The following is a 25,988-nucleotide window of genomic DNA, read 5'->3' as shown; positions in this document are numbered from 1 at the left end:
GAGCTTAACTTGAACCCGGAATATTCATTTAAGAGTTCTTAAAATATTTTCACAATTCAAAATATCTTAAAGGCACATTCAGTAACTTTTGTCTTTGTGTCATCTTGGACTTACAGTGACACCTAGCGGGTTGGATGCATTTGCGGACCCTCTCCATGTAGAATAAAACAGCTTTTATAAGGTTACTGATATGACTCACTGGAGTCTTCATTTTAATGTGAGTGGTCAGGATTTCCTATATATATTGCAAAATTACAGTTCATGTCTTCAGGAGTTAAACGTTTTTAATGAGAAAAAAAATAAAAATTACCGAGTGCACCTTTAATGGTCCTAAATGTAGTCTTTATTCATTTATCTATTTAAATATGACTGGGACATTTTACTTTATTTTGTTAGGGTAGTCGGTAGTCTATGATGTAGCATTTAGCTACTTTAGCATTTAGTATTGTTACAACAGAAAATGTTGTTTGAAAAACCACCAACTTCGTGCATGCCACATTTGTGTTGCATGAACACGTCACGATGCAGTGTAAGCACAAGTGAAGTGCAACGAGTTTAATGTAACGTAAAGCGCTTTAAAAGGAAACATAAAGAGAAGTCACCTCCCATTCTCATCTACATCTCAAAGTCTCACTTCCTCCATGATTTAGAGTGAGCTCTGGCCACAACCGCTGGCATTCATCCACTCTTCGATAACTCTGTCCGCTGTCAGACTCCGACGCGTCATCCTCTCACATCAGGAGCCCTTCCCAGCCACAGTTCTCAGGTACAGTGCCCCATCCCGTTATATTGTGCGATTGTGTACAGGATGCTACTGAGCTAAGAGTCCAGTGACAGTTATTTGACAGCATACATTCCATTGCTCATCTTTGGATGCTTCTCAAAAACTAGTGCGCTGTCTACCTAGATAGCTTCCTGGGGCTGACTATAATCGATCCCTCGACTCAGCACGCTCGTCTGAATATATAGCTCAGGTGACACTTGGGGCCGTGCCCACCGAACCCTATGATGCCTAAAAATGCTGTCTACTTAGGCAGCTCACTAGATTTTGATCTGCGAATCGTTCCTAATACGCTTCAAACTAACGCCCCACCTTTAATGTGTTAACTTAAGTCATTTACTTTTACTCGATGCAGTAGTGTTAGTTATTTGAATATTGTTTTAACATGAATTATAATTGTTGTATGAGTCAGACTGTGCTTTTCTGATCTATGGTAAGGCACGGTTAAACATTTGAGGAAGTTGTGATATGCAGTACATTACAACATGTTTGCAAGAGAACTAAAGAATGTTTCCAGATAAAGATAAAGCTGATATGACTAGTTCTGCACATGGAATTGCAAATGTTGCTTTGAAATTAGAGCTCGGAAATAGAGAAAGTAAAAATAAAGTTGTGTTTTGTTCATCTCAAGATGCCTTAAAGGAGGCATATAAATAACAAGATGAGCAGATATAGGGTGATATGCCAGTGCCTGTGAAACAGGTAGAAATAACTCAGTGGTTTCCATGTTTGTGTGGAAGGATGTGGTGTAACTGAATTTATGAACGTCTCCTGCACTCCACAGCAGTCCTGCTAAGACGGTTTCCTTTCTCATTCTATGTAACAGTTGCACTTTTTTATTTATTTTTTTATCTTTTTTCCAAATTATTTTACAAAAGTGTTTTGAGCATGCACATTGAAAATGAGAGAGGCACTTGTTATTTCAAATGAATGGGCGTAATATAGGCATACGCATGGGACTACTTTAATGATGAAAGGGAGAGAAGAGAGCAACAAAAAGGGGAATAGATGGAAAGAGAGAAAGGGATATACAGATAAAGTGCTTTATCACCAGAGTCTGCAGACAACGTGGCATAAGACATAGAGAAGTAGTCGGATCATTTCCTTCTGTTTCATTTCATGCTAGCTTCCTCTTTCCTTCCTCTTTCTTGGGACTTATTGCCAACATGCACTTTTAAACATAGAATGATGAACACGAGCTGATACATTCTCTCTTTCTTTCTCTCGCTTTTACTCACTCTCTATACCATCGTTAGAAGTATATTCTTCTTAGGGCGTTTCCTGTTACAACTCATTGGTAGTGATTCAAATTCATGAATAAAACTTTAGTGCAACCATATTGGCCACACTGAAGATGTAGAATCACCACCAAATACTAGAATATTTGAGCCAGACAATTTCTCCACAAATAGCTAAACCTCAAACACCAGCATAATTGGTAGGATTATGTAACCAAATAGTCTATATGAGGTACATTCAATCCATGATATGCTTATTTTGTCCCTTATTAGTCACAATATTGTTTTTTTCCTCTTGCCCTCTCCACCCCTTTGTCTCCCCTTCTTCAGGTTACCATGTCTAGAAAGGTGGTCAGGACCAGTAAGTTCCGCCATGTCTTTGGCCAGGCGGTGAAGGCAGACCAGTGCTATGATGACATCAGGATCTCCCAGATGACTTGGGACAGCAATTTCTGTTCTGTCAACCCCAAGTTTGTGGCCATGATTGTGGATGCAAGCGGTGGAGGAGCCTTCATCGTCCTGCCTCTGAACAAGGTGCATCCTGATGTCATGTCAATAGGCTCAGTATAATTCAAGTCTTTGTAAAAAAAAAAAAAAAAAGCTTGAACAAATGACAAATGAAGAAGAAGTGTTGTGAGTGAAATAAGGAGCTGAAAGGGAAAATCCTTGTGCAAAACTTCTACAAAGTAATGTATGAAGAACTTCTTTAGAAAGGTAAATCTTGCAAAGGAGTTTGGAAGAATCTTACACTCAGCGTTTTGAGTGACATTGCCTTCTACATTGAGTTGTAATAAGGCAATTTGTGAGTACTTTGAGCTATTTTAAACTCATGTGCATAAGGGTAGGCATTATATTACTATTGGGAAGTTGACATGTCCTGCTGTTCGACATCCCATACTCCATCTTAAACTATTTTAAACAGCATTGCTAATGTTTTTTAGAAATATAGGCATACAGTACATATTTGTACATTTAAATTATGGATGTGCACAAGTAATCGATTAATCGAGTACTCGATCATCTTTAAATATTCGACTAGTAAAAACACTATTCGAATATTCCAATTTGATTTTCTTTGTGCCTTTGCCTGCTGTGGGCAACCTTAAAAAACTGCTTCTCTCACCTAAATCTTGCCGTTAGTTCTCCCAAAAGGAAAATTCTGCCATTATTTAAAGTGATTAGTGATAGTGATTATTAAAGTGTGTTTCCATTTGTGAGTGTAAATAGTGCTCATTTTTGCATTAAAAAAAAACAGATTCAGGTCACAGCTCCTAAAATATAAACTTTCCTTAAATGCTCACATAAACTTTCAACTAAATTTCTGATGTTGTTAAAAAGGGAATCCCTAAAGAAATGTATTTAGATATATTTTATACAGGTTAATATTAAAATCAGTGTTTAGAACTGCATTAGATTTCTTTCCAAAGCGTTCCAAGCTTAGACTGTTTTGACTTATAGTCAAACGGTAGTTTTAACCTGTTACCGAGTATTTGAAATCTGAATTCTAGATATGCAATGAAGTGTTTGCCTAAATAAGGAAGTTCAAGGTTGGGTTTCATTGTTACGTGTCACCAGATCTACCATCTCTTCTCTTTCTGCTCTCTTGCATCTTGTTTTTTGCCATATTTGGAGTACATTGCTGTCAACTCTGCACAGGATGTGGTGACAGCTTACAGATTGACAGAGTGAAAAAAACAGTGAGAAAAAGGACAGCTGCCACTCAGGCTCAAACTGTAACACATTTGATGTTCCTGCTTGCCTCATGTGATCAGCTAATGGTCAAAATTTGAATATGTAATTTGTATTTCATAAAACATTATATTAAAAAAGTGCTAACCTTTGAAAATGCATTGTAAGCAGCAAAGGAAAATTGAATTACTAAAAAAAGATGGGTGGAATCAACTTTCTCTTTCCCACTTTTTAAACAACTATCATTCTGTTTGTTATTTTTCCCTCTCTGTCCATCATCTCTTGTCCTCTGTTTCTATCAGTTACTGTGTCTACTGTCCTGGGTCTTATAGGAGAGAATGAATGGACATTCTGTCATCTTTGATCAACTGTGCAAAAGCATTGCTCAGTGGCAGCCATCGTCTCCTAATGCACAAGAGAATTTGAGTCAAGCCCTTTCATTTCATTTGGGTGACTTTAGAAAGTTTGTTCTTTAGATTGTCTATTTCTTTAAGCAAGCTTAAGAACTCACCTGGACACAGGAGAAGTAGAAATGCACCAGACTGGCATTAAAATATACAATGATAATGATCAAATCATCTTAAGTGCAGCCCGAATTGTTTTTTGTTTTATTTTTTATTTTAGTGCGCCTCCTGTGAGAGATGGATAATTTAAGGGCTCTCTTTGTAGAGTGATACTTACAATCCTATCTGACAACACAATTCTGAACAAGTCATTGTGTTCTCAATGTGCATGATGGGAACTTCAGCACCGTGCTGTCCTCTATAAACGGGTTAGTAGTTATTAGGCGTAATTGAAGGCATAGCTGTAAAATTATGATCAGCTGACAGAGCTCTATCCTCATCTGCCCCATCTCTCTCTACATGCACTCTTTCTGCCCAACCAGAATGTTTACATAAGTTTCAGAGATTTTATATCCTAGTCATTTCATATGGTTTAATTTTGCGTGTAAATTTGTGTCTGCTGCTCTTTCATACCAAAGATTTCCTTGTTGACCCATTTCTCCCTCTGTTTCCTCCCTCTGCTTTGTTTCTCAGACGGGTCGGATTGACATGTCCCTGCCCACTGTCTGTGGTCACACTGGCCCTGTCTTGGACATTGAATTTTGCCCACATAATGACAACATCATTGCTAGTGGTTCTGAAGACTGCAGTGTTATGGTGAGTGACATATGCTTTTGGCTCATTGGTTTCAATCCAAATACATTTACACCCTAAATTTGATGTTTCAGTAGATGCTTAGGTGTCAACCAAACATATAGTAGCCCAGATAGCAAGATGATGTTGAAACAATGTTGATTTTGATCTGAATCATCATTTTGATAAAATTCAACGGCACATATGGGTGGTGACAGTGACATTGAACTCACATTAATTTGTAGTTGATGACCACGAGGTCACGTGTGCTTCCCAATATTCTAACTGATGCTTCCTCTATAGTGAGAAAACATGGATGCATCATATACAGAAGTCATGTTTCTTGAAACACCAAACGTGCTCAAATGAATTCTCTAGCACAACAGTGGTGTTCATGTACCTTATTATTTCTCTGTCCCTTTGTTTTACTTGTTTGTTTTTTGTGTTTGGTGTAGGATTCTGTTACTGACAGCGATTAAACAAATTAATTTTAAAAAGTGCTTTGAAGTATTTGAAGAAACATTTCCACATACTTCAAAAGTGCATCTTGTTTTATCAAGATTTATTAGTAAAGTCTTCATTAACAGCTCATTAAGTTCAAACAACATTATGGCAGAACACTTAAAGTGCAGTGGTAATACATTCTGTGCAAAATCATCATTGATTGACGTCACTTAGAAGTGACACTTGAGTGAGCAAGGATATGCCATTTTACACATGTAGTGCTTTGATTTCTTTCTTTGATTCAGCCACCAGCCACCAGCCACAACCTTTATCTTTATTTTATTTTTTCTCCTTCTTCTTTTTTTTTTACTGTTTTACTTTTGTGATGAATATAAATAAACTCTAGGAACTATGTGAATGTTTATTCATTTATATTATTGTTTTTCACCAAATTTCTTGAATTTTTGTTGAAATTTCAATGTTTATTCAAAGAAAGGGATGTAGAATCAACATCAGATTCTAACACTGATTCAATGTCATAAAGGGATAGCTCACCCAAAAATGAAAAGTCTTTCTTCATTTACTCAACCTCATGCCATCTAAGATATGTATGACTTTTTTTCTTCTGCAGAACCCAAATGAAGATTTTTAGAAAAATATCTCAGCTCTGTTGGTCATTTCAATGCAAGTGAATGGTGGCCAGAATTTGAAGCTCCAAAAAGGAGATAAAGTCAGCATAAAAGTAATCCATAAGACTCCAGTGTTTTAATCAATGTCTTCTGAAGCAATCCAGTTGGTTCTGGGTGAAAACAGACCAAAATGTAACTCCTTTTTCACTTGCAATTGCAGTCTCTAGCCACGATCCTGTTTTTAAGTTTGATTACATTTCCTAGCGCTTGATGCATGCACAGAGTGCTAGATGGTGTGATAGGAAGTGTAATCGAGCTTGAAATCATGATCGCCAAGGAGACTGCTATTAAGATGAACAGTGAAAAGGAGTTACATTTTGGTCTGTTCTCACCCAAAAGCAACTAGATCGCTTCAGAAGACATCGATTTAACCACTGGAGTCTTATGGATTACTTTTATGCTGCCTTTATGTGCTTTTTAGAGCTTCAGACACCTGATCACCATTCACTTGCATTGTATGGACCTACAGAGCTGAGATATTTTTCTGTAAATCTTCATTTTTTTTCAGCAGAAGAAAGAAAATCATACACATCTGGGATGGCATGAGGGTGAGAAAATGATGAGATGATTTTCATGCTTTAACATTAACTCAGGGTGCAAAAGTGATGTAGAATCAACATCAGATTGTAACGTGAATTCAATGCCTTTAACCTTGATTCATCAACATTGACTTAACGTTGTTTCAATGGTTGTTTGCCATCTGGCAATCCATAAACATAAAGCACATTTTAAAAAGCACATACATTAATGAATGATAAAATAAAAGGGATTTTTGGAGTGTACAAATTAGCTTCTACTACTTTAACATGCCTTTCTTAATAACTTAGTTGCCAAAGTCATGTGCACAATATTCAAGATCATATATAACCACATAATAAGGTCAGTGTTGTTGTTATGTAATAGATCTGGGAGATTCCAGATGGGGGTCTGTTAACACCACTGAAGGACCCAGTTGTGAAGCTGGATGGGCACTCTAAACGTGTGGGCATACTCAGCTGGCACCCAACTGCCCATAATGTGCTAATGAGTGCAGGTAACCTAACACCTGGCATCCACCCAACAGCCTTTCACATGCAGTAATTGTAAAAATGGTGGTTATGCAATATGCACACATGTATTTATTTACTCATCCAATAAAAAGGTACATTTCACATTTGAAATGAAATTATGGCGCCCTCTGCTGATTCTTTACACACATTATTATGCCTCCTATTTGTCACTTAGTGCTTCTTTTTTTTCCCCAGTCCCAGTTTAATATACAGAGACAACAATAAGTAAACCATGTAAAGGTTAATTCCCCCAAAAAGTGCAAACAGTGTGGCTCTGTAGCTCTATAAAAACATTGTTAAATTTGTTCAAGCATCCTGTCTAGCCTGAACAAGAAACATTAGGCGGGATTATCTGTTTGTTCGACCAATGAATGGGGGAGTATTCGGGAAACCTACTTGAAATTAATAATTATTTTTGCAATTCTGTTTGGTGACCCTAGAGGTGCAGAAAGTACACACTTTAGCTTTAAAACTGATATGCTTTATTTGCTCTCATTTTAATCACATTGCCATCTTTTCTTCCTCTCTATGTCTTTCACCTCCTTCCTTTCCACCCGCCCCATTTTCTTAATTTACCATATCTCCTCTCTCTTTCTTTCTCTCTCTTTTGTTTTCTCTCTGCAGGCTGTGATAATGTTGTTATATTGTGGAACGTGGCTCGAGGAGAGTCAGTGGTGCGCATTGACTCAGTGCACACTGATCTGATCTACAGTGCTTGCTGGAACCGAAATGGCTCTCAGATCCTCACCGCCTGCAAGGACAAGAAACTACGTGTGTTCGACCCCCGCAAAGGCTCCGTCATCTATGTGTGTGCATGCATTTTTCTTACAGCCTATTTGGCTCTCTCCTCCACCTTCTTTCTATTTCTGCCAACTTACAGTGGTCATAAAAAGTATTTGGGCACTTTAAGGAATAGTTAACCCAACAATGATTATTATCTCATCATTTACAGTACTCACCTTTATTCCGTCTCAAACTCGTATGACTTTCTTAATCTGCAGAACACAAACAAAGATATTTTGATGGAGATATGGGGTGTTTTTATTCATACAAACTCCAAAAAGGCATAATACAACTTGAGTGGCTTAATCCATGTGCTCTGCATAGTGTAATTGAGCTTTAAATCATGATTGCACCAAGGAGACTGAAGATGTCAAGATTTATAGTGAAAAAGGAGTTACATTTTGGTTTGTTTCTCACCCAAAACTGATCGTATCACTTCAGAAGACATGGATTAAACCACTGGAGTCATATGGATTACTGTTATGTTGCCTTTATGTCCTTTTTGGAGATTGGAAGTTTTTGCCCCTATTGACTTACATTGTATGGATTTAAAAGTCATACAAGTTTGAGAAGGCATAGGGATGAGTAAGTGATGAGATAATTATCATTTTTGGGCAAATTATTCCCTTAAGCCACATTTTTATAAAATGCTGTATCATTATATAACAAAATACCAAACTAAGTGGCAAATATTTCAAATGTGGAACATGTTTATAATTAATGTGCAGAATTAGACCTTAGGTAACTCTTGAACACCTTTGTGAACTTAAGTAAAACACCAGCTGGTTAAAAGTAATTGCAAAAATTACTTGGAAAAGTAAAGTTAGTTTTGAGAAAAGGTCTAGAATCATTAGTTTGCAAATGCCACTGTTTGATATTTTGTAATCTACATTTTTGGGGCCACTATGTTTGTGATTTTTCGCTACTGAAATGACCTCTGTCTGTGTTTATGTGTGTCTCAGGAGAAGGACAAAACTCATGAAGGCTCCAGGCCAGTCAGAGCTGTATTTGTGTCTGACGGCAAGATCCTGACCACTGGCTTTAGCCGAATGAGTGAGCGGCAGGTGGCGCTATGGGATCCTGTGAGTGCATTATGAATTGCTTTTGAGGCATTTATAAAGGAAGTGAGTTTCTTTAACAAGCAAGTGTCTAGCAAAAGTGTTTTGTTTGTGGTTGCAGATGAACTTTGAGGAACCTTTGACTCTACAGGAGTTGGACACCAGCAGTGGAGTGCTGTTGCCTTTCTTTGACCCAGACACTGGCATTGTCTACCTTTGTGGCAAGGTAAAGGACTACTACAGACACTCCCACTAGATCTACTACTCTCTGTCAGAACCAGTGGCAGCCTGTGCATTGTAATGCAATCATGTGTGATTCATGGTGTTATGAAATGGAGTTTTATAAACAAGGTTCGGGAGGAGCAAGGTCATTTAATCCGACCAATCACATTGCTGGAGTAAGAGTATATAAACAGCCGCTTACCTCTACATGGCGTCGAGTCTTCTGGCATTCGGCCCCGCCCATTGCCCACGAACAGACCCAGGCAGTGACTCGGATCATCGGATGATGCAACTTCGCTGCAAAGCATTCACCTTCATAAGAACAGCTCTTCCAAACTATCTCGTTATTCAGACAGAAGCTCCAACAGCAGCTCATTTGTTTTGGCAGTATTGATGGCTAACACGTTAAGTGTTATATTTTTACTCTGTCTTTCTTTCTATGCTCCATTAGCCAAAGCAGTTTATAGCAAACTGGCTGCTTCGGCGTTGTATACATGTGAAACAACTCCCTACGACTGCTCACATGTCCTCCTATCTAAATTTCCCACCGGCTGACCACGTGAAGCTGCTTCTGCAAACTGGCTGCTCCAGTGCTGTATACATGTGAAACAGCTTCCTAAGACTGCTCATATGTTCTCTTATCTAAACTTTCCAACCGGAGCGGTCCATCGCGCGAGCTGCCTCCGCAAACGGGTGCCGTTCCGGCTTCAGGCCATTCGAGTTCCATTACAGTTCCAATTTTTTTTTTTTCTGAAAGCGAGAGAAACAAAGATTAACTATTCAATTCAACCACCATTTCAACCCCCTCAGTGTTTTAATCTGGTTCTTCCACACGGGTGATTCCTGTCAGCCTCATTACCTTGCCACGCAGCTAGTTTAGAGCATGCTCTATCCAGCAATTCTGTTCGTCATCTTCTACCATGAATATCATGATTGTTTCTCCCTCCAAAGTACCCTTCGGAGTGTGATTATTCCAATCGGAACACAGGGGCTATTATGCAACAGCGAACTCCTTCCAATCGACCAATTTTGCAATGTGTCTCGCCTCCTCTCAGCGTTCGACCTCGCCTCGCTGCGCAGCTCTGATAAAATGAAGCAAGCGCTGCTACAAACTTCCACTCATTTCTACACTATAATACAGGTAAAATCAATCCATTCTCTTATTTTACAGACAGTCTTCTCTACTTTTGCCTGAATCATTGGATTACAAACTTTATTTACAAGCTTGACCATACAACTTAATCGCTGCATGATTTTTAAAAAGCGTTCAACAATCTCATAAATTTACGCTCCACCCAAGTTTAAAGTAACAGGTTTAAATCGATGCCGAACGATCCAGTTTGGCACTTTGCTTTATACTCCAATATATCAGTTTTTCTGTAGAATTTATTACAAGTCATCAATATAAACAAGTTGTTTTATTCACCACACTACTGCAAATGGTGCTCTTATAGTATCTATTGAATCCAACTCCCAAGCACAAATTCCTATGGTTTCATATGTCCTCGTCAAAACAAGTCACCCTGTGCCAGTAATATAGAGTTATAAAACGACTCACATTACGTTGGAAAACAATCTGCAAAGCTCCAAACCATACGCTTAAGTTAATAAACATCAGATTATGGTATTCATCTGGGCACTCAGTTTCAGGTTCCTTTTAATTTCATGACAAACTAACTTTAAATGACGTTGTTCGTATGTACACGCAAGCATGTTTCCTGACATTGTTTCACATATGTTCCCGACATTTAACCTAGCAAACCATCATGTTTAGGCATTCTCAGACGCTATGTTTACCATGTTACCATGTTTTCTATTTGCTCAACACATCCCTAAGCAGCACAAATGTGCCATCCAGGTGCCGCAACTGCGGTGTCTTTCGGGCCGTGCGACTAAACCTCCCACTGCACCGCAAACAGTGCAATGCACTGTCCAAGCGCCGCAACTGTGGTGTCTTTCAGACTGTGCGACCAAACCTCCCACTGCACCGCAAACAGTGCAATGTGCTGTCCAAGCGCCGCAACTGTGGAGTCTTTCGGGCAATGCGACAAACTCCCACTACGCTGCAAACAGCACACATGCTGTCCAAGCACCGCAACCGCGGTGTCTTTCGGACTGTGTGTCCAAAACTCCCACTGCACTGCAAACAGCGCAAATACGCTATACAAACACTGCAACCGCGGCATCTTTAGGGCCATATGACAAACTCCCACTACACTGCAAACAGCGCAAACATGCCGTCCAAGCGCCACAACTGTTCTCATACCACAACCGCGGCATGTCTTTCAAACCATGCGTCTCAGCCTCCATGGCTCCGTAACACATTATGCCAATCATAGCAACTGACAACAACTGGGCTGTTTCAGGTCTTCCCTAAACAGTTCACCATAAGCCTGCATCTCCGCATCAATCAATTTCATTCGAACAGTAACCCGATTCTGGTTCCAAAAACACCTCAAATCCGTCCTGCTCAATTCCGGCAACCCAGACAAACTATACTCAAGCCATTCCTTTCACATCGGCACCGCAACCACAGCAGCCCACAAAGGCCTGCCCAAACACCAAATACGATTACCGCCTAAAGCACTTAAGGGCTCTCCCGTTCGAGCCGCAGTGGGGGTTCTCCCACTCGAATGCAGTGCGAGCTAACTCATGTTTATTTGTATTGTGGGCTTCCCCGTTTGAAGTGCAGCAAGGACTCCCCCGTTTGAATGCCGTGAGGGCCACCCATTGCCAGGAGGAGAGGCTGAGGTCGTTCCGAGTGCCTAGGATTCACTCCTATACTCTGGGAAATCTGCCCTAGTGGCTAGGATTCACGCCTCCGCTCGGGCGGGCCAGATTCCTCCCGTGCAATCCATCAAGGGCTCTCCCCTTCAAACCGCAGCGAGGTTCTCCCTTTCCGAATGCTGAGTGAGTTATTCATGTTTATTTGTATCGTGGGCTCTCCTGTTCAAAGCTCGGAGGACTCTCCCGGTCAAATGCAACGAGAGCGCCCGTTCGATCGCAGGTTGGGTTCGCCTGCTCGAGCGGCCGCAGTGCCCCTTCCCTCTGGATTCGCCCGTTAGCTGCACGGGCCCATCTGTCGAACTCACCAAGCCTGGAGGGAGACTTAAAGTCGGTCCGGGTGGCCAGGATTCACGCCTCCATCCGGGGCAACCATAACGTGGGGGCGGCCCCTGCGTTCGGGCGTAACGATCCCTCCAGTGCTTTTCAACTCTCGCAGAGCTCATTTCCATGCTGCCGCAACTGCCACTGTCTCTTCAGTGCTTCTGCCTATTTTCATTCTCCATCTCTACCTATTCTACACCTCCCAGTTTCCTATCTCCCGAGCGGACCCTAGTGCGAGGCTGCCTCCACTTGCGGCCCCCGCTCGTTCTATCATACTTTGGCACCTCTGCCCACCTCTCACAGGGCTCAGCAAGCGCCTCCCCCTCCCTCAAATTCATCTCATCATTTCATGCTCTTTTTGGGGGGGTACAAGAGGCATCATTAAATACTTCGTCTCGTCTCAAATACAAGGCTTCGTAGACAACAGCTCGCTGTCCCGTTTTCTGGCATTTGGGGGGTATTCATGCTCAGGTCAAGCCTCGAGCCTCAAGCCCTTTGTTTACACTATCCTCTAAGGATTACATTAACTTGCGAACTACTGAAAACACTGTTTCACAATGATTAGTACACCCTATGGACATCATACATTCCAGTGCCTTACATCACAGCCATCTTGACATTTTTAAAATGGTCACAAACTAACAGACACAAATGCCATCAACAAAAACAAGACATGACAGAATGTTTAAAGAAATATTTAAGTTAAGTTAAGCTCAATCAGCATTTGTGGCATAATATTGATTACTATAAAAATTAATTTAGACTTGCGCCTTATCTAAACTTGCCACAAATTTGCAGAAAATGTGCTGCTCGTTATTTTCACATCCAAATGAGCTTTTGATTCACCTCAAATGTTTGCCTGAAGTTTGCAGCTCTTCGCCGGTAGTAGTGAACATCCGGTAAACCTTTGGCAACAATGGACAATTTGCCTCAAGTTTGCCTCAAAGCTTATTTGCATGTGAAAATGATCAGTGGAGAATTTGAGGCAAGTTTGCGGCATGGACTCTTGATTTTTGTAAGGGGACTTACAATGGAAGTGAATGGGACCAATCCGTAAACTTTAATATACTCACTATTTCAAAAGTATTGCCACTAGACATAAACAATATGCGTCTTAACATGATTTTAGTGTGATAAAATCACTTACTAATGTTTTCTGTGTAAAGTTATTGCCAATTTTACAACTTGCCGTGATGATGTAATGTCAACAAACCCTTAAACCCTAAAATGAATATAAAAATTGCAATTTAAACAACTTTACAGCTCAAATAATACATGAGTTTTAACAGAAGAATGAATGTAAGTGCTTTTATAAAATTATTAGCTTCACATTTCTGACTTTAAACCCTCCAAAAATTGGCCCCATTCACTTCCATTATAAGTTCCTCACTGTAATCTCCATTTTTGCCTTTTTTAAAGTAAATTATTTTTTGTGGTACTCAGTATTATGCCACAAATGTTGTCGATTGAGCTTAACTTGTATTGAACCCGGAATATTCCTTTAAGCCAACCTATACTCTAATAAACATTAATAAATGCTTATGACAGAATAAACTTCAACAAACCCATTGTAAGCAATCTGCAAACTAGTAAACTTATGAAAACTTGCAAAACACCACTTCAGTCCTCCTTTCCTGTTTATTAAATTTGGCAGAATGTCTGTCTCTTGCACTCTTCACTCTCTAATTACCTTCATCACTTTATGGGTGATTGAGTAACTCATGGTTCACTAGATGGCCTGAAAGACTACAAGCACCAGGTACAATATCATTGGCTGATGAATGTGACATTAGATTCTGATTATTTTGCACTTTCGAGGGATTGAGGTATGAAGCTCCAAGTCAGGCTTTTCTTGTAAACGTTAAGGAATGCATTCTGATTGGATAAACTTTTTGTTGCAATTTTTTGTACACTGATGTAGTCTGCAAATGGACTGAATCAGGAGTGGAAATCGATCAAAGATACATAGCAAATAAAGATACATGAGAATGAAAGGGGAAAATGCATTCATTTATTTATTTTAAAACCTGTTACAGTAGCAGAGAAGGCTTTGCTGGCCCTGAGAGTTTGCCACTGGTCAGAACATATTTTGGACAAGTTCAATCACTTGCTATTTACCTCAGCTGTTGAAAATGTCATTATTATAAATATGGTTTGACAGGGTGACAGCAGCATCCGATACTTTGAGGTGACAGACGAGGCCCCATACGTTCACTATCTCTCTATGTATAGCAGTAAAGAGAGTCAGAAGGGCATGGGCTACATGCCAAAGAGAGGCCTGGAGGTCAACAAGTGTGAGATCGCAAGGTACACACATGCAGTCTTTCACACAAGCCTATAGCGTACTTGATGTCACCCATAAACATACAATAAGATTTGTTTTTGGGTGCGTCTCAATCAGTTCCCTAGTTCAGTAGTCGGGGCACTGATCAGGGAGTCAGCAGTTTCTAGGGCTGTCTCAATAGCACAATCGTTCCGGTGCACTGAAATGTTCGCTTTCTAAAAATTCACTGAATGCACCGTACAAACCAGGGAGTAATGTTGATCATCATGTCTTCTAAACTCCATTTAGTCATTAGAAGATGAGCACAAGTTTAAAACTATGAAGTCAAAGCCTTAAATTCTCTTTAAAAGAGATGTTGTTTGTAATGTCTTTCATCCATAATGACCATGAAAGGGAAACAATCTTTTAAATATTAGAGAGAAGGTAAAAAATGCACTTCTTTATATTTTTATTTCCTTATTTATATATCTGTCATTAATAACACTATACGCTTGAATATCCACAATGAAAATGCACGATAGTGTCATTTATACAGCAATGTTGTTGATTATTACCAGCTGGGTTTTAATACGCAAGCTCATAATCGTGTCGCAAGTGATAAAGTCACAAGTGTCCCAATGTTCAGTGGATGTACACCCTTGCCAGTACCTGAATTCGTGTTCACAATATACTGATTCACAACATAGGAAGGTAGGGAGCTGATTGAGACGCACCCATAAATTCAGCACACAGCATGATTCTAAAATCCCGTGTTTTATTTTTTTATTGTTGTAATATTGTTATAACACCTCTCCTCAGGTTCTATAAACTCCATGAGAGAAAGTGTGAACCCATTGTAATGACTGTGCCTCGTAAGGTAAGTTTGGTTCAAGACCCTTTTCCATTGATAAGACATTGGAGTCAAAAGATCAGCTCACATATTGTCATGCAACATCCATTAATGCCACACTGTAGACTTATTTACTGCGTCTTATTTGATCTATAGTCTTAATCCAGCATTATAATTTGCTTGCTTTAGTCTGACTTGTTTCAAGAGGACCTGTACCCTGACACGATTGGTCCAGAGCCATCAGTGGAGGCAGATGATTGGTTTGCCGGTAAAGATGGGGAACCAATCCTGATCTCCTTGAAAGATGGGTTTGTGGCTACCACCAAAAATAAAGAGTTTAAAGTCATCAAAAGCTTGTTGTCCACCACATCATCATCCTCATGCAACCAACAGTCAGACAGTGAGGTAAGAGAAAAAAGTCTTCTGCATTTTGATGCCTTTTATTTAAAGGGATAGTTCACCGAAAATGAAAATACTGTCACCATTTACTCACCCTCATGTTTTTCCAAACCCGTTTGACTTTCTTTCTTCAATAGAACACAATGAGAGGTATTAGATAGAATGTTAGCCTCAGTCACCATTCACTGTCATTGCATATTTTTTCCACACAATGAAAGTGAATGGTGACCGAGGCTAACATTCTGTGTTCCATGGAAGGAAGACAGTCTTATGGATTTGTAACAACATATTTTTTGAACTATCCTATTTAACCCAAACACAGTGAACTGTGCAAATGAATTCTGCCTTTCTCTTGCTCTCTTTACCTTTCTATCTTTCACATACAGGATGTGCAGGCCTTGCAGAATGAGGTGAAGGAACTGAAAGAGATGGTCGAGCAGTTGACCAAGAGAGTGAGCGAACTAGAGAACAAGTAGATGATAGAGAGAGATTAGAGTGGAAGATGTGTGTATAATGAAATAATTCAAAAGGTACATAGTAGAATGAAGATATGTAGAATTATGTTAAAGTTTGTTGGGGATACCAGGCCTTTTGCAGACCAGATTTTGCTCTTCAGGGATTTCCCTTTTTTTTTTTAAAGATTTTTTTAATGTGATCAGATTAGTTTGAAACCCATTTTAATATATGTTTTATAGAATTTGAAATAAATGTCAGCATTATTTTAACAAAGATTTATTTGTGTGCCAAAAAATTCATTGCATTAGTCATTCGTACACATACACGTTCATACACACTTAAATCAGTAAATCTGTCAGTTTTATAGAAAACTATTTGAAAATGAAATTAATAGAAATTATTATGACCTAACACACAAAAAGTTCAAAGTTGTGTTACAATATTTTGCAAATTTACAGTATTTGCAGTGGATTGCTGCATCAGAGTGAAAATAACTGACCCTTTATTAATCAAAGATAATAAATTCATTTGTTCAGCAACAATTTTGAAATGGTAAGACACCTATACATGACCTAAAGTGTTTTAGACACAAGCTTGTCTAACCCTGAATTTTGATTAAAATGCACTGTTGTTTATTAGCTGCTCTGAACCCACACTCTTAGCAACAGACTATCTCAAAATATCTTGATACAGAATTCACAGCAGTAAATTGTAAAAAAATGTACAAGATTTAAGTCTTATAAGATATGAAAACTAATTTTAAGAAAGACTGCATAATACAATAGTTTAGTAGCTCCAAACAAGTAATATTTACAGCTTTCTAGATCTTAACCTTTTCCACTTTAATGAATGAAGTTTTCCTCTTTTCAACAGTTGTTGTGATTACTACTAAACTACTACTAAAGCTTTTACAAACATAGACACATTTAAACTGCAGCTACAATTACTATGGCCACTCCTTAGCTTAACCCACCCTTATCTACACATAGTTCTTGCTTGGAGCAGAGGCACTATTGCTGTAGTATTTGGCAGTGCCGCTAGATCCTCCAGAGCGTGGCCGGCTGAAGCAGCATAGCAGACCTCCGGCCAGCAACAGCAGGACTCCTCCTCCCCAGCCCACAAAGATACAGGCACCCAGCTCTCTCTTCTGGGATTGAGGGATCAGTACATTGTTGAAATCACGCACCACATTATTAGCAGACCAGCTGACGGGGATGATCAGCAACAAGCCTGCGAGTAGCAGCCCAATAGCGGACACCAGACTCACTTTGGGTTTGACATCCTCGTTCTCAATGCAGGTGGTGAAGTCGGCACCAGCGCACAGAATGAGCAAGGACAGGACAGTGAGCATACTACTGATAATCGTCATGGCGCGGGCTGCCTGCAGGTCAGATCCCAGGATAAGCAGTGACTCGTAGGCCTTACACTGCTGCTGTCCAGTACTCTGAACCACACACTCCATCCACAGGCCCTCTTCCTGAAGCTGTGAGGAAAGACAAAGAGAGAGAGGTTATTCATGGTAAAGATAGTCTAGGGGAAGTTAGAATTACCTTAGAACAAGAGAATAGTTATGATTAGTAGTATATAGCAAATAGTAGTAACTGAATACCTGTGCAGTGATAATGTTCTGTCCAGTGAACGAAGAAACCTTCCATCTCGGAACAGAAATAGTCACGATGGCAGCAATGAGGCCTAAAATTCCCAGTGCCACACATACAATCTGTACACCAGCGGAGCCCATTCTGAAAGAGTGAGTGAGGTAGATTAAGTATTAACAGATGAGATATTGATTCATTTACACAAAAATATTACTGATGCTCTCATGAGAGGGAAGGGTTTTTAAAAGTAAAATGCCTCAAAAAAAATAAATAAATACAAATATCAGAAAAAGGTACACCAGTTTTTAACTTTTCTACTTCTTTAGTGTGTATTTACATCATTAGTAACTTACTTGAAAGTAACTAGTAAGCTTAAAATTCTACATGTAAGATTTAATACACTGTAATAAATAAATAAATAAATAAATACAAATATCAGACAGAACAGAAGTACACCAGGTTGTAACTTCTCTACTAGTTGTAGTGCATATTTACATAATTAGTAACTTGTAAATGACTGGTAAGATTTGAAAGTTACAGTATACAGTAACTAAGCACACCATTAAATGTTACCTTAAAGTACTATTCTGCTTAATCTGACCCTTACAAATGACTTTTGATGGTGTAACCTTAAGTAGTCTGTAGATGTAGTCATATTAAATAATATTTTGACTTGAAATCAGTTCATTTAAAGTTACCTGCATGACAAAACATTATTTATGGTGTTGATAAAATGTAACTAGATAAGTGTAGTGCTCATGCATTTGCACATAGACACAATGACTCCTCCCTTAAGACAAGCCCATACAGGAATTTGTACCTCTGGGCTGTACTGAAGCAGAAAACAACATCTTCAAGAAAACCCACATCATGAAGCAAGCCTCAAGTCTCAACAGGCCCTAAAATCTAATCATGTCCCCTATCTTTTCTTAGTAACAGCACTGAAGTGCCAGTCCCTGGAGAAGGGCCTCAAGCCCCTTTTGTTCTATTCTATTCTATATCCTATTCTATTATATTGCCATTCCAGTAAAATGTTATCCAAATCCAGATGCAGAAAAAAATAGCTCTCAAGTCCCTCTTATTCTATTCTATTCTATTCTATTTGGCATTCAAATAAAATGTTAGCCCATTTCTGATGCAGAAAAAAAAAATAGCTCTGGACCACTTCCCTATAGTGCACATTTTCCCATACACATCTCCTTTCGCTCCTCAGGGTTTGCTCTTAACTGATTCATAAAACTACTGTTAAACTGTGTGGAATGTCCAGTCTAGTGCACTCTGGCTCCTCGAGAATTACTTGATACATCTTGTGAAATGTAAGAAATGGATACTCTATAATTATCCACTAGAGGCATTGGAAATTCAGCATCATTTTATTAACAAGTGATAATGAATACATCAGCTTAAAATTGGATATCAACCAGGCCTTACTTAAGATACCTCATAACAAAAAGGCAGCACCTTTGGAACCTCATTTAACCAATTTACATCAGCAGTCTTATTATGCTGAATATTGCTTTATTTTTTTAATATTATTTTTATTTTTTATTTTTGTTAATTGTTCAAGAGTTTTTCCAATTAAAAACAATTATTTTTTTTATTTTTTTCAAATAATTATATATTCCTTATGCAAACTAATTTTTCTTTGGTTTTATCAACAGATTTGTGCTAAGTAGTTAAAGTTTGAATATTACCTTTTAATGTAGACCTTTGGCAAGAGATTTCTTGAAGTTTCCTGTAGTTCCTCAAAATGATTCCCCTTTTCTTTACGTTAGTCTCCCACCTGAACAAATGGGATATCTTATAAAGGTGGTACGATGTGAGGATGCTTTTGTAGAGGAATGCAATGGGTGGGGTAGAAACGATACAGAGGCTGGTTGGTAAAAGAAGAAAAGGCCAGACTGGACTTGTTCTTTTCCTCCCCACTGCTTTCTTTACCCCTCCCTTCTATCCCACCTTACTTAACTTTTCATATTGATGAAGTCCATCTTTCACCTTTTTTTTTTTCTTCTTCTTTTCAAAATGGAAAATTTGCACACCATGAAGAGACAATCGAAATCCTTGTTTTCTGGCGTGGTTTTTGATAAAGTTAAGTTAAATGGCATTCATATTGTACACTGACATTATACAACTAGTCCATAAAAAAAGTATTTTATTTTACATAACATGCTATCATCTTTTTCTTTTGAATGCATAGTCCATAAAGTAAACATAAACATGAAGGGAATCCAACATCATGATACTTTGAATCATAATAATCATCATGACATCTCGACCAGTCACAGTCGAAACCATACATGACGAATGGAAACGGTCATGAGATGAGTGGGTGGGCTTTAAATTGTGAAACATAGGTTGGGTGATCTGGGATGTACACAATGCGGTGTTAGGCAAGGATGGATTCATTTAAAAACTATGTAAATAGAGACTGCAAAAAAGACACAGGAAGCTTAAGAAACAGATAGTGAGCCAGACAGAATGAATACTATAAGATAACTCAGTAACACTTTACAATAAGGTTGTATTTGTTAACATTAGTAAATGCATTGAACTAACAAAGAACAATATTTTTTACAGCATTTATTAATGTTGGTTAAAGTTAATTTATAAAAAAGTACAATTGTTTGTTGTTAGTTCATTTTAGTTCATAATGAATTAGCTAATGTTAATAAATTCACCTTCTCATTTTAAAAATGCATTAGTATATGCTGAAAATAACATTAACCAAGATTAATAAGTGCTGTAAATGTACTGTTCACTGTTAGTTAATGTTACTTAATGTAGTTAACTAATGGTAGCAAATACAACTTTATTGTAAAGTATTAACGACAACTCTGTCTTTTTAGATTTTCTGTAAATTAAAAAGAAAATAGATGGTCATGATCAACTTATGCAGTCTTTCTGATCCATTGGTCTTTTACTTTCTCAAAGTATTTGTATTAAACCTGTTTTATTTATTTATTTACTTATTTAGAGAAAATTAATTTTGTCTTTTCTTTCTTTTTTCCTTTTTTTTAAATTTTTTTATTTTTTTGCTATAGTCAAAGAACAACTTCTTAATATTTTTATTTAAACATTTCCCTCCAATACATCTCCTGGAGAGAATATTACAGTAAATTCCAGATAAACGAAAACAGCTATTTATGGTGGGTAATTTAACAGACATATTTAAGATCTTTCTGATTTAATCAATATTTAAAATAAATTCTGACCTGTTGAGAATTATTAAACATTTTAAGTTAACTATATTAAGAAATTTGCAGGTTTATGGCAAATCATATTCAAAAGAAATTGTTACATCCTAAGAATGCATTATCAATGACCTTAACCATCAGCAAACTGATGATAGACTTTATGCCTGGCAACACAATGATTTAAACTAAATAAACTTTAAAGTGAAGAATAGCTATTAAGTAATAATAATAAAAAAAATCATAATAAAATAAATAAGACTGAAACACATTTGTAAAAAATGTCATTTTTTTGCTAGCTCTAATTTGTGAACTGATAATGTCCACCCTTCCAAAATTTACCAACAGGCTTATTCAAATTTACCAAATACATTTTTGCTTATTTTATCATATCAAAGAGAATCCTCTTTGCCAAATGTGAGAGAGATGCAAGTTAGGAATCCAAGAACCAAAGAAGTATTTGGTCTAACAAACTTAAAAACTTTACCATCTTTCATATGCCAAACAACTATTTATAGCCAATATTTGTTGCAAAATAATCTTGTGTTTTAATTTTTTATTATAGGGTACAACGGGGCTAAAGGGCCCCTGGGTTTAAAGGCACTTTCAATTTAATTTTCTCCCAAAGCACTTAACAGCAACAAAAACTACCACAGTATTTTCCTCAACATGTTTTTCCACTATATATTGCAAAATTTTCCTGATCCATAATACAGAATTATTTTTAAAATGTTGCAAATTTATGTAGCTATTGAAAATCCCTGAAATTATCACATTTATTAATGACAAAATACTTATTTATCATTTTTAGTTTTGTTCAAGGTGATTAAAGAAAATAATTATAATAACTTTCCAATAAGTGAAAGAACAGTATTTGGGGTAAAAACCCCCCCTGTTGCAGTCCCCTATTAAACACATTGTTTTTCTTAAGTGGGGTGAATAGATTTGTTATGAAAAAGGATAAAAGTGGGCTCACACTGACAGATCCAATTACAATGTAGATTCGTTTGTTTATAGAATACAAATGTTATGAAATGCCAAATGTGATTAAAATTAACAGGAAATTGTTAACCCTTTTTTGAAGTGGTTATTTTGAAAATGTATTCTTAATTTGTTAATGAAAAAAAAAGCTGTCAAGACAGTGAGACAAAGAGACCCAAGAGAAGAGGAACAGTTCAAAGGATTTATTAACAATAAATATTCACTTCAACTGTGCTGGCGAAGACTGAGGATCCCGGAACCGGCTGCAGTAGAGGGGGAAGTCCGTGGATGCGTGTGCGCCGTGGCATGGGCAAATCCGTGAATAGTGTGTTCTTGGGCAAGTATGTGCATTGTGGAAGTCAGGAGCATATTCGTAGGAATCCTCCGTTGATGCGTAGTGAGGTGCAGAGAACAGTGCACAGCAGACTGGAAGGCAATCACTCTCCCGACACGCAGGCAGAGACGAAGAATCCTCCATTGAAGATTCGTGAGCACAGAGAATAAGCGTATAGCAAACTGTAAGGCAACCACACTCCCGACACGCAGGCAGAGACAGGTAGCCAAACAGATACACAAGGCAGGACTAACTAGGCAGAGAGAGTGAGGTAAGTTACTTCACACCAAACAACAATCTAACAAAGATACTGAGAACACGAAGGGGTTATGTAGGGAGTAAATAAGTGGAGAACCAGGTGCTGCTAGCACGCTAATTAGTGGCATGATCAGCGTTCCCCTGGGAACAATCAATGTTCCCATGGAAACACGGATCATACATGCCGGCAGCTCCTGCAAAACATGAGGGGGAGAATATAAAACACACAGAACAAAAAGACAAACTTACTGGAGCCGTGACAGTACAACCCAGGGACGCCTCCTTGCATCCTCAGCAGAATTACCTAGCCAGAGGTGAAACAGGTCTATGAAGGCATGGTCCAGGATGTCCCGAGCCGGGACTGCAAGGATAAAAAAATATTATATCTGCTGAATGCTGAAAAAATATTTGAGAGAACATTGGTGGTGACTAGGTGGCACTTGAATGTTCTGATCTGATCGAAGGTGGTACTTGACATAAAGTTTGAGAAGCACTGATCTAGATAAACAAACACAAAACAATCAACCATGTCTCTAAGCACGTAATTTATGAGCCCCTGGAAGATATGGGGGCGTTGACGAATCCGAAAGGCATGACCAAATATTCAAAGTGCCCCCTATTGGTGTTAAAGCCGTCTTCCACTCATCCCACTTCCTAATCCGGACAAGGTGATAAGCGTTGCGTAAGTCCAACTTCGTGAAGACAAACACTCCCTGCAAGAGTTCGAAAGCTGAGGACATCAACAGCAAAGGATAACAATTCTTCACCGTGATGTCATTCAGCCCCCAATAATCTATACAGGGTTTAAGGCGAGCCATCCTTCTCCACGAAGAAGAACCCCGCCCCTGCCAGCAATGAGGAAGGGCGGATGAGACCGGCTGCCAGAGAATCATTGATATACCTGTTCATGGCCTTCCTCTCGGGAGCCGAGAGCGAACACAGCCACCCCCGAGGAGGCGAAGCGCCAGGAAGAACTTCAATCGGACAGTCATACGGGCGATGAGGAGGAAGGGTCGTGTGCGGGACCGGCTGAACACCGCCCTCAAGTTATGGTATGTCAACGGTACTCCGGATAAATCCACCGGTTCTGGACAGGGGAGACAGCAGAGTTAAGACAGTGCGACAAACAGTAAGGAATCCAAGCAAGAACAGTGTTGGTTGACCAGTCTATGTGTGGGTTGTGCGTCACCAACCAAGGATGCCCCAACAATGCCGGTGCAGATGGAGATTGGATCAGGTAAAAGGACTACTGCTCCATCTGATTTCCAGAGACAAAGGTGACTGGGTGATGACAGGGCGTGCCACTGAGGGTGTGGGCGGTGATAGGTTCATCCAACTGGACCATAGGAACCCGCCATTCGGAAGCCAAGTCAATGTCCATAAAGTTCCCTTCGTCTCCGGAATCCACCAAGGCTGAGACCGTGTGACTGGTAGATCCATACTGCAGCAGGGCCGGGAGAACTGTACGTAATCCGGGGGCTTTCTCCAAGAGTGCTGCACTCGCCAGTAACCCCCTTCCTACTGATGAGTGGTATCTTTTACCAGACAGGAAGCAGAGAAATGACCAGACTGGTCACACTTAAAGCATAATCCTTGACCAAGGCGTCACTGCTTCTCCTTATGTGAAATCCGAGTTCTCCCAACTTGCATGGGCTCTGTGTTGGGCCGTGATTCTGGTGAACTGGCCGAAGCAGTGAACTGGGTTGGATGGCCAGCCGCCCAGGTTGGTGGAGAATGGTGGCGACGGCATAGGGCCAGACATTGATCTACTCGGATAGCCAGATCCGCCAAATCATCGAAGCGTGGAGGCAGATCCAAAGGATATATTTCACCCTGGATGTCGTCAGAAAGCCCATGCAGAAACTGGTCCCACATGGCGTGATGGGAGTCTGTGGTTGCGTGCGCGCTGTGGCTGCGCAATGGGCAAATCCGTGAATAGTGTGTTTGCAGGCGAATGTGTGCATCGTGAAGTCAGGAGCAGATTCGTAGAAATACTCCTTTGAAGCGTAGTGAGGTGCAGAGAACAGCGCACAGCAGGCTGGAAGGCATTCACTCTCCCGACACGAGGGCAGAGACGAGGAATCCTCCGTTGAAGATTTGTGAGTGCAGAGAACAAGTGTACAGCAAATTGGAAGGCAACCACACTCCCATTTGGGCAACCAAACAGATACACGAGACAGGACCAACTAGGCAGAGAGAGTGAGGTAAGTTACTTCACACCAAACAACAATCTAGCAAAGATACTGAGAACACGAAGGGATTGAGTAGGGAAAGAATCAGTGGAGAACCAGGTGATGCTAGCACACTAATTAGTGGCATGATCAGCGTTCCCCTGGGAACAATCAATGTTCCCATGGAAACATTTATCATGCATGCCGGAAGTGCCTGCGAAACATGAGGGAGAGAAAATAACAAAACACACAGAACAAACTGACAAACTCACCGGAGCCGTGACAAAAGCACCTTGCAAAAAAGCATTATCTTAAAACTGTTTGCCTAAGTTGACAAATTTTGCCCTATAACTACCACACACATCATATAACTTTAATCCCCCTGGGGGCCTTTCGCCCTAAATGTAGGGACCTTTTACCCCCAAGTGTGTAAAAAAATGTGTAAAAAAAAAAAAAAAAAAAAAAAAATGACTTTTAATCAAAACAACTTTCCATTATTATTTATTTTCACACAAATTATTATATATTTTATTATTTATCCTGATTTAAAAAAAAAAAAAAAGAAAAGAAAAAAAAACTCATTTCCTTTGGCCCGTTGTACCCTATATTCTGATTATATGTTTTATTTCAACGTATTAATCCACAACACATGTGCGTTCGTAAATGCAAAGAGGCAAAAAAGTGTAACGCATGAAGTAGTTCAAGCAGGCCAGTATGGGTGCGTTCTATTCAGACGCGATAATCCCTATGCCCTATTCCCTTCGAGGACTTTACCATCCACTGTGAGAGCTTTGAAGGCCTAAAAGGTGTGAGGTTCAAAAATAAGGGTCATTCGAAACTTACTTTATAAGCCATTTTCATTTGGAACTATCATGATTGTTCTCCCCATTCAAAGTGCCCTTCGGAGGCTGATTCATCCAGTTTGGTGCGCAGGGTAAATCTCAAAGAGATGCGGATGTGCATTGTGCAGTTTTATTAATTTATCTGTAGAGGGCACTGGTGTTTTAGAAAATGACCCTGAAGAGAAAAGAAATACGAAGAAAACTGGTTAACGTTCCTGTCAATGTGAAAGTGTCCTTGAGCCATTATTTGTCATAATGGTATACTCTCAGAAACTTAAAATACACTATAAGCGCCAGCAATTTCATAATATGCGAACATCCTCTCACCGCTCTCAATTTTTTCAATTGATTGACGTCATTACTTTACTACTCGGGGGAGGGGCATTTAAAAGCGAGCTCTGTGGACATTAGCCAATGAATGACCACATCCTCAGTTCAAATGTGAGAT

General features: G+C 39.2%; 2 protein-coding genes and 1 long non-coding RNA gene across 3 annotated transcripts; 1 reads left to right on the top strand and 2 right to left on the bottom strand.

Moving 5' to 3' along the window:
- Nucleotides 1–598: 598 nt before the first annotated feature.
- Nucleotides 599–16,440, top strand: coro1a (coronin, actin binding protein, 1A). The gene is made up of 11 exons (XM_051715738.1): nucleotides 599–766; nucleotides 2,350–2,553; nucleotides 4,746–4,868; nucleotides 6,881–7,010; nucleotides 7,651–7,832; nucleotides 8,772–8,891; nucleotides 8,989–9,093; nucleotides 14,359–14,504; nucleotides 15,280–15,337; nucleotides 15,500–15,715; nucleotides 16,096–16,440. Exons 2-11 carry the CDS (start codon nucleotides 2,356–2,358, stop codon nucleotides 16,183–16,185), a joined length of 1,368 nt encoding a protein of 455 aa, XP_051571698.1. The 5' UTR covers nucleotides 599–766; nucleotides 2,350–2,355; the 3' UTR covers nucleotides 16,186–16,440.
- On the bottom strand, nucleotides 16,426–19,616 carry cldni (claudin i). The gene is made up of 3 exons (XM_051715740.1): nucleotides 19,458–19,616; nucleotides 17,775–17,907; nucleotides 16,426–17,648 (listed from the first exon to the last, which is right to left on the bottom strand). The coding sequence occupies exons 2-3, from the start codon at nucleotides 17,904–17,906 to the stop codon at nucleotides 17,145–17,147; spliced, it is 636 nt and encodes a 211-aa protein (XP_051571700.1). The 5' UTR covers nucleotide 17,907; nucleotides 19,458–19,616; the 3' UTR covers nucleotides 16,426–17,144.
- Nucleotides 19,617–22,743: 3,127 nt separating this feature from the next.
- LOC127451227 (uncharacterized) lies at nucleotides 22,744–25,611 on the bottom strand. The gene is made up of 3 exons (XR_007899073.1): nucleotides 25,542–25,611; nucleotides 23,429–24,713; nucleotides 22,744–22,888 (listed from the first exon to the last, which is right to left on the bottom strand). It is a non-coding gene; the product is annotated as an uncharacterized LOC127451227 (long non-coding RNA).
- Between the last annotated feature and the right edge of the window lie 377 nt (nucleotides 25,612–25,988).

Source organism: Myxocyprinus asiaticus, chromosome 14, assembly GCF_019703515.2.
Source record: "Myxocyprinus asiaticus isolate MX2 ecotype Aquarium Trade chromosome 14, UBuf_Myxa_2, whole genome shotgun sequence".
Lineage (NCBI taxonomy): Eukaryota > Metazoa > Chordata > Actinopteri > Cypriniformes > Catostomidae > Myxocyprinus > Myxocyprinus asiaticus.
Note: the sequence above shows the minus strand (reverse complement) of the source record. Positions and strands in the feature narration are given on the sequence as shown.

Bases quoted from the DNA above. Each gene is read 5' to 3' on its own strand.
- coro1a (XM_051715738.1), top strand. From the start codon at position 2,356: ATGTCTAGAAAGGTGGTCAGGACCAGTAAGTTCCGCCATGTCTTTGGC. The intron at 2,554-4,745 runs GTGCATCCTGAT...TTTGTTTCTCAG, and splicing joins TCGTCCTGCCTCTGAACAAG to ACGGGTCGGATTGACATGTC. The intron at 7,833-8,771 runs GTGTGTGCATGC...TGTGTGTCTCAG, and splicing joins GCAAAGGCTCCGTCATCTAT to GAGAAGGACAAAACTCATGA.
- cldni (XM_051715740.1), bottom strand. From the start codon at position 17,906: ATGGGCTCCGCTGGTGTACAGATTGTATGTGTGGCACTGGGAATTTTA. The intron at 17,649-17,774 runs GTATTCAGTTAC...CTTTCCTCACAG, and splicing joins AGAACATTATCACTGCACAG to CTTCAGGAAGAGGGCCTGTG.